General features: G+C 35.4%; 1 protein-coding gene across 1 annotated transcript; it reads right to left on the reverse strand.

Annotated features, from left to right (window-relative positions):
* Positions 1 to 286: 286 nt before the first annotated feature.
* DEFB112 (defensin beta 112) lies at positions 287 to 6,968 on the reverse strand. Its single transcript, XM_032299368.1, is given in 2 exon segments — positions 287 to 513; positions 6,911 to 6,968. Coding segments are annotated over 2 exon segments (285 nt in total).
* Positions 6,969 to 8,770: the final 1,802 nt, after the last annotated feature.

Here is an 8,770-nt window from a genome sequence, read left to right on the forward strand (position 1 = left end):
ATACCAAATAAGGAATTGCCCCCAGAATATCACTAAACTTGGTAGTCCCATTACGGACTTCCTTTTCCAGGCTGCTTCTATTTCCGAGTTCAAATCCCTGCTCTGTATTCTGAGTCATTTTTCCAAGCAGGCACAATGTTTATAAACCTTTCAGGCTGAAATATATTTTATTTAATTATTTATTTAATATAGATATGCATTCACAGAAATTAGAGGTTATTAATGAAGTGATGAAATGATGAGAAAACTTTGTTAAGTTGGATCATCTTCTTGTAGATGGATCTCCTCAATGACTTGAGTCTTTCCGGTATCATTCTTGAGTTCCTACTGAGTCCTTTGGGATTCAATTATTTGGGTCCGTAGGGTCACATTCTTTTATGCAGCAGAGAGTTGTAGGTCTTTTGCAGTATGCCATCCTAAATTCACTATTACCACATTGATTTCTACATCGACCACCAAGCATTATGCATGCATTCCACCAATTAAAGATCACATGGAGCCCTTTACTTCTGACTGAAAGAAGACATGAAGAGCTGGGATTAATAATCTAGGGAGGAACTGCCGAGATTTAAAAGAATACATGGAAGTAATCACAGACAACAAAGGAGAAATTTAAAAATGAATATTTGCCTTAATTATTTTTGTTCATATCAGAGGAGATCAAGGAAATCAATAAGTATACAGTTCCTAAACTAGCGGTTCCATTCCTACTCATTTTAAATAATTTTGTCATGACTCAATAAGGGATTTCTGGGGGGCTTGCAATTTATTAACAGTTTCCTCTGTCTGTCTTGCTCATTGTCTAGAACCATTTTATATGAGTGAGATGATCTCCATCCTCTCATTTATTATTCATCGTTAGTACTGTTCTGTGGTAAATATTCTCTTCCTTTATAAGATTCCATTGTTCCTTTTAACCTGACTTGAGCAATTCTAAACTATTGAAAGATGCAATTTTATTTTCCTTAGATATCTCATCTCCTCTTGGATCTGCACCCCAGAGTCAAGCACAAGAGATGTCTGCTAGAAAATAAATAGACACTTTGGAGTAATTCGAATAAAGAAATAGTAAATAACCGCAAGCTGTGGACATAGTGAACATTTCGGCAAGGTTCTTAATTTTCTAGTGCTAGCTTGCCTTTTTTCTCTTTCATCCTAACGTTTCCAATGCCATAGAAACTTTTAAAAACGTTTTGAATTTCACTTTACACCATAATTCCTTCGACTTTGTAACTTCCACAATCATATGGAATGACATCTATATCTAGATATAAGGTCTTTCTGTCACTAACAGAAATTCTGATGGATAGTTCCAGGTATTCATTTATTCTCTGTATCTCCACAGAATAAAACTACAAAGAAATGGCACAGATCACTGGAGATCCAGGTTTTAAAAACATATTTAAAAATATCGTTTTAAAATAAAAAAATAATTTTTTTATTAATTAAAAGTTTTATTAAAATTCTGGAAGAGATTGTCCTAGGAAGTACATATCTACCATTACTAGACTAATATAAGTATGCATTGCTGGACATATTTCAGAAGGTGGATGAAAATGAGTAAGTTCTTATCACTGATGTCTACAAGTATGCTTTCATCTCAAAAACCTTTTTATTCTATAATTAACCAATTTCTTGACCATCTTTTTAAATAAAATACATATATATCATTTATATATAGTAGTAATGTTACCCACAAAGTTGCAGCAAGCATTTAAAATAATTGAGGATTTTGAGACTACACTATCAGAGGACACTCTTTTTACCATACTCTGGATTTGCAGTGTTGTGAACTCAGTAACCTAGGAGCCAGCACTTTAAGCAGTTATCTTTGCTAATGATTGTATATTATTGGTAAATAGTAATAGTAATATGAATAATGGTAATCATAATAATTCAAGCCCAGTGTTTAACTTGCAATAGGAAAGGTATATTTCATAATCAAATAACCTCAGCATAGTTCTGTTCACAAAGCAACATTTCACAAGGGTATTTCCTTCTGAAAGAAGGAACACAAATACAGATGCAGAGCTTGATATATTATTGTAAATGAAATAGCCATGATATTACTACCTGCATCAAGAAATAAGATATTACTAGAAGCTCCACACACTCTCATCACATCATAACCCCCTCCCTCTGGCTAAGAGTAATCACTGTCCTGAATTAAGTACTAACTTCCTTACTTTGCCTTATGTTAATATGTGTATCCCTCGAGTATGCATTTTTTACTTCTGTTTTTGAATATATGTACATATAAAAATATGTATAAATCTAGCTATACACACAAATGTATATATACATACATACACACAAATACATGTGTACATATGTGTATATAATCATGTGTCATTTAAGGATATGGGTATATTTTCAGAAATGTGCCATTAGGTGATTCTGTCCTTGTGCAAACACCATGAACTGTACTTACACAAACCTAGATGATACAGCCTATTACACACCTAGGCTATAAGGTATAGCCTATTGCTCCTGTGCTACAAAAGTGTACATGTTACTGGACTGAATACTCTAGGCAACTGTCACGTAATGGTAAGTATTTAGTATCTAAACATAATAAAGGAACAATAAAAGTATGGTATTTTAAGTATGGGACCACTGTCCTATATGCAGTCTGACACTGACTGAAACACTGTTTTACAGCATACGACTGTTTATACTGGTGGTCCTCGAATTAAAATGGTTTGACTCGATTTTTCATCTTCAGAATGATGCAAAAAACATATACATTCAGTGGAGACCATACTACAAGTGCCCATACAACAATTCTGCTTTTTGATTTTAGTACATTATCAAATACACTCCATGAGATACTCAATAATATATTATAAAATACACTTTGTGTTAGATGATTTTGCCCAATTGTAGGCTAATGCAAGTATTCTGAGCATGTTTAAACTAGGGTAGGCTAAGCTATATTGTTCTGCAAGTTAGGGGGTATCAAACGTACTTTCAATTCATGATATTTTCAACTCAAAATGTCTTTATCAAGACATAATTCCACCGTAAATTGAGGAACTGTGTTTGTGTGTGTGTATCCTAGAGAGAGAGAACCACACAGTTTATTTGCTTCTGGATTTCTTAATTTATGTTCATGTACTTCAACTATGTGGTTGGATGTAGTTGTGCAGTACTGATTTTCCTTAATACATAGCATTCACTTTGTTTTTCTAATACACTTTAGATAATCATATAGGTTACTTGCTACAGGGAGAATATGGTTGCTTTTGGCATTCTTGTACTATTTCTTGCAGCATATTTAATAATCTGTTGGGTAGATTTCAAATTTTCAATATTCTGTTGAATATATGGTGGTAGTTTATCATGGATTGAATTAGCATTTTCTTGATTGCAAATGAGGATGAGCACTTTAAAGAAGTTTTATATCCACTCTTTTAAGTTGTGTAAATCTTTTTTTTCCATATTTCTACTGAATTACCTAGCCTTTTAAATTTATTTATTAGAATTTTAAATATATTCTAGATTTAAGCCCTTTGCTAGTTACATAGGTAGCAATTTTTTTATTCTACTTTCTGACTCTACTAAGCCGATATACAAGAACTGAAGGAAATTTTAACCTTGAAGTGACTGGTCAAGTGGTGTAATGGCCAAGAGGGAAGAACCTTTAAATGCTGTGGGTCCTAAAACATAGGTTTGGAATGAAGGTGAGTCTGGGGTTACAGGAGCTGGCCAGGTACTGAGTGAACCTGGAGCCTGTATTCACAGTGGCCAGCCTCAGGGCTGAGTCCTCAGGTCCTTACTTGATGACTATGACTATGGAGCTCACCTGTTCTTGGAAAAGCCTGAAGCCCAGGGTTTAGCTTGGTTGGGGGGAGATCCAGAGCCCAGGAACACTGGGGCCAGCATAGCTCTAGAGAAACCCTGGAACCTGAGTGATTATTGAGCCTAGAGCCTGAGTCTGTGGTGGTTGAACTAGTACTGTGGGTACTGGGCAGGCATAGAGGTGCAGTAAGTCCAGACTCTGAGTCTGCTGGGCTGGCTTAGAGCCAGAGTCTGTCAGATCCAGCCTGGTGCCAGAGCAGACTTAGAAGCTCTGTCTTCAGGTACTGATCTGAAGTCTGAGGCCATGGGGGCCTACTCAGTACTGGGTTCTACTTGGAGAGGCCACCCAGTGTTGGGGTCCAAGGCAAAGTTTCATGGTCATTTCCCTCTGTTTACTTCACAGGGATGGTGTCTCTCTCCAGGTTGTGCTATCTAGGTTTGGGGGAAAGGTAGCATAATGTGTGTTTTCTAATTTCTGTACTCTACCAAGGTGTTGTAATCTCCCACATGGTTTCCGTAGCTCTTGTGAAGGCATTTTCGTGCATGGATAATTGTTCAAATTAATGATTCGTAAAGGCAGGAACACTGAAAAGCCCAATTCCAACATCATCCTGACATCTGGTGAAACTTAGTCAAAAATATATATATATATATTTTTTGAAATAGAGTCTCTCTCTATTGCCCAGGCTGGAATATGGTGGCGCAATCTCGGCTCACTGCAACCTCCACTTCCTGGACTCAAGCAATTCTCCTATATCAGCCTCCTGAGTAGAGTAGCTGGAACTACAGGCATGTGTCACCACACCTGGCTAGTTTTTTTTTTTTACATGTGCACACCATCATGTTTTTTTTTTTTTTGTATTTTTCATAGAGATGGGGTTTCACCATATTGGCCAGGCTAGTCTCAAACTCCTGACCTCTTGATCCGCTCACCTCAGCCTCCCAAAGTGCTAGGATTACAGGCATAAACCACCAGGCCCGGCCCAAAAATATTTTTTTAAAAATAAGTTTCCAGTCCCTTGTTCAGACTTTTGTTGCTCAATTGCCTTTTTGAATTATCACAATTCAATCATACTTTAAAAGAAACAGAACACCTTCATCACCCTTTTCATATAATGATATACTTTTTATATTTAAAAATCTCAGAGTTTTAAACAGTGGTGATTGATAAAAGTAGGTTTGCCATGGCCGGGTGCAGTGGCTCACACCTGTAATCCCAGCACTTTGGGAGGCCAAGTTGGGTGGATCACCTGAGGTCAGGAGTTTTCCACCAGCTTGGCCAACATGGTGAAACCCCATCTCTACTAAAAACACAAAAAATTAGCCAGGCACAGTGGTGGGCACCTGTAATCCCAGCTACTCTGGAGGCTGAGGCAGGAGAAGCACTTGAACCCGGGAGGCGGAGGTGGCAATAAGCCGAGATAGCACCATTGCACTCCAGCCTGGGCAATAAGAGTGAAATTCTATCACAAAATAATAACAATAATAATAATAGTTTGCCAGCTGTCAGGTAGAAGGGAATCTGAGGCAACAGTATAACTCCTAAGCACAATTGCATTAACAACATTTAAAAAAGTAATAATGTTGCTGAAAACAATGGTTAGAGAGTCTTTCTTCTTGTAAATAATAAGGACATTTGTCTAGTCAGCATTTCATCAAAAGAAATCAGTCTCTACAACTTAAAATAAGATTTCATTCTTGTTTTAAACATGAAAATTCGGTCTTTATAAAGCTATGAGGTGAAATACAAGAACATATAAGTAAACAGGGACTGGGGTAGGGTATATACTCAGAATATTTACTTCATTTCAGTCAATAAGTATTGATTAAAATGTGCAAGACACAATTCTACTTATTTTATTTTACCTGTGCCGCTTTTCTCTGTCCCATCTTGTGCCTTTTCAAATATTGTGGAGGACGTATTTGTCTTTGAGTACATTTTTTCAAACTTCTGTTGACATACGGTTGTCAATAATTTCATAGGAGTGCTAACAGGTTGGTAAGAGCTCACTGTAGAGTAAAAAAAAAAATTATTTTAAAAGTAAAAGAAAATATATTTTCGGAAATAAGGACACAAATGTATTTGACTCTATTTAATGGTCCTATATATTATAACAGGTTTTACAAAAGAATAAACATGCCATACACATGTTTGAATATCCAGCTAAACGAATAAATGACTTGGATATTAATAAGTTTACCTTGCATGGCTATCGTTAGAAAAAATGAATTAATACAGGCAAAAGGTAGAACAAATGCTATTAACATCAGTATTAAGGAGAAAATCTATCAGTGTTTATTGAAATCTATATAATTCTTCATACCTCAGAAAAGTTCTAAATATGGAGGGAATTTTAATAAGCTTGCTCTAATTAATTTTTATAACAAAGAAAACGTGTTCTCTGATTTAAATTACATTATTAATTGAAGTTCGTCTACTTGTCCCCTTTTGGTGAGAAATTGCCAGCTAACAGGCTATTTATGTTTGACTATTAGGGCAGAGTAGCAGTAAAAGAATGAGTTGCTACAGGTTTATTTTAAGATTCCTCCTCTGATCTCAATACTGACAGATAGCTTGGTAGTCAGAGAAAGAAGCAAGATAAAGAGAAAGGAGAATTTAACTGGAAGTGAGTAGACACGCAGCATGTCTCAATCATTAATATAATACAATTTGAAACTTTTAGCAAGGCATTTTATCTGATTAACTTCTGCTGTAAATAATATTAACGTGGGGCTCAATGATTTCCAAGCATAATTCATAACTTTACGAGTTGTTTCTAATCTATTAATAGATCAAACTCAGTTAAATTTGAGTGTTGAATAAACAAACATTACATGGATTGATGAAATCAATGTAGCATTATTTTCTTCTAACCATTTATATATGAATGTATATTCTCATGTAATTAAGGTGAATTACAGCCTTTTCTAGGATGTTGTACTTGGAAATTATTCAAATATTTTTATCTAAGAACTTTGAATAAATGTAATATGACATGGTTATGGTATTAATAAAATAATTTTATAATGTCAATTCTACTTTAAATATCCCAACTCCCCCACTTTAAGGCTGGCCCCTTGACCCCTCTAGCAATGATATTCATATTACCTGGTGGAATGAGGACACCAAAGAAAAAAAAAATACAGAGAAAGAGAAGGATCTTCATTGTAAATTATTTCTTGGTATAAAACAGTGTACAGATCATCTGTCTGACTCAGCTGCTGTTGAAACGAGGGGGAAAAAAAAACCTTACATTTATAGAATTCTTCTGCATAGTTTTGACTACTGAAGCTTATTAAGAGCAAGAACATTTCTATGCTTGGTGAATAGTGCCAGATTCAAAGAGATAGTGGCTAGAAAAGCTGCATTGTCACAAAAAAATCACATCTGCTGATTTCTCTTGCAGTCAGTTTCTTTAGGAAACTTTAACAGTTACAAGAATATGGGTATAAACTGCTAAGTGACCAAGATCAGAAATAGTCCTGCAGCAATTCACTTGATACTCCAGAAGTACTAGTTTTATGTAATTCCATTTACTATTTTAATGCCCCAGTATTAAAGACGAGTCTCAATGTAACAAGAAAGCCAAACCATAGAACTTTAGACTGAAATTGTCATATAGAATATTTAATTTTACACATAAAAGTGTTGAGACCCAGATTTGTCAGGTAATTTTATGACCTATATCTTCTTTATTTAAAATATGTATGAACATAAATCATGACAGTATTCTGATGTTTATGGATATTATCCTATCGAACTTATCTATACCACGAAGAAAGGTCTGTTCCCTCAAGTAGGATTTATGAATGTCAATGCACAAACATTCAATGTTATGAACGCAGAATGCATTTCTCTGCTTGTTATTATTTTCTACATAATTAGAAGTTATTACTGAGCTAATTCGTAAGTTTTCCAGAGTCTGCTATAGCAGACATATGATAAAGAGCTGATATTGTTCCCCAGACCCCATAAAGAGTATTGATCCATTGAATCTCTCTTACTACACTCAAAGAAAGCACTAAGAATCTGGGTATAAATAAGCTCCAGTGAATATTAGTCATCTTCATTTTACATTTATAAGAATGTTATTTACAAAGGTGTTGCAACTGAAACATGTACAAATAATCAGAATCTTGGCAAGGCTTCCTGAACAAAGTAATAAAGAGATATGATTAATAATTTTTTCCTTCTACAACCAAATTCTTCACTGATAAAACATGAATGAAAAGTGAAGGACTTGACTAGGTGCAGTGGCTCATGCCTGTAGTCTCAGCACTTTGGGGGCCTGAGACAGGCAGAGCACTTGAGCCCCAGAATTCAAGACTTGTCTGGGCAACATGGTGAAACCCCATCTCTACAAAAAATACAAAAATTAGCCAGGAGTGGTGACATGTAGTCTCAGCTACATCAGGAGGCTGAGGTGGGAAGATCACCTGAGCCCTGGAAGTTGAGGCTGCTGTGAGCCATGATCTTGCCACTGCATTCTAACCTGGGCAACACAGTTAGACCCTGTCTCAAAAAAAAAAAAAAAAAAAAGGCAAGAATTTATACTAAAAGCTAAGAACTTACTGGGGTTCACTTAATAGAGGATTTAAATATCATCTGACATAGTATAAGATTATTTAAACACATCCCTATGTCAGATTAATTAAACAGATATTAACTGAACACCTACCACATTCCTGTTACTGTTCAAGTTGCTGTGGTACAACTGTGAAGAAGACAGGGCATTTGATTATTCTGGATGAGACAAAATACTAATTGGAAACTGAAAGCAAAACCAAAATTTAATTACGTGTTATTATGCCTTCTCTGTTATCAGAACTTTTGTGAATAAACACAAAGAAAGAAGAGCAGAGAAGAGAAATGTCTTATTGATTTTTAATTTTAGCTCTTTTCAAAACATGACAGGGGTGCAATATTGCTGCCTTGCAGCAAGGACTAAAGTCATCTAGAAATTTTATT

This window comes from Sapajus apella, unplaced genomic scaffold, assembly GCF_009761245.1.
Source record: "Sapajus apella isolate SASKATOON/1434 unplaced genomic scaffold, GSC_monkey_1.0 scaffold41, whole genome shotgun sequence".
Lineage (NCBI taxonomy): Eukaryota > Metazoa > Chordata > Mammalia > Primates > Cebidae > Sapajus > Sapajus apella.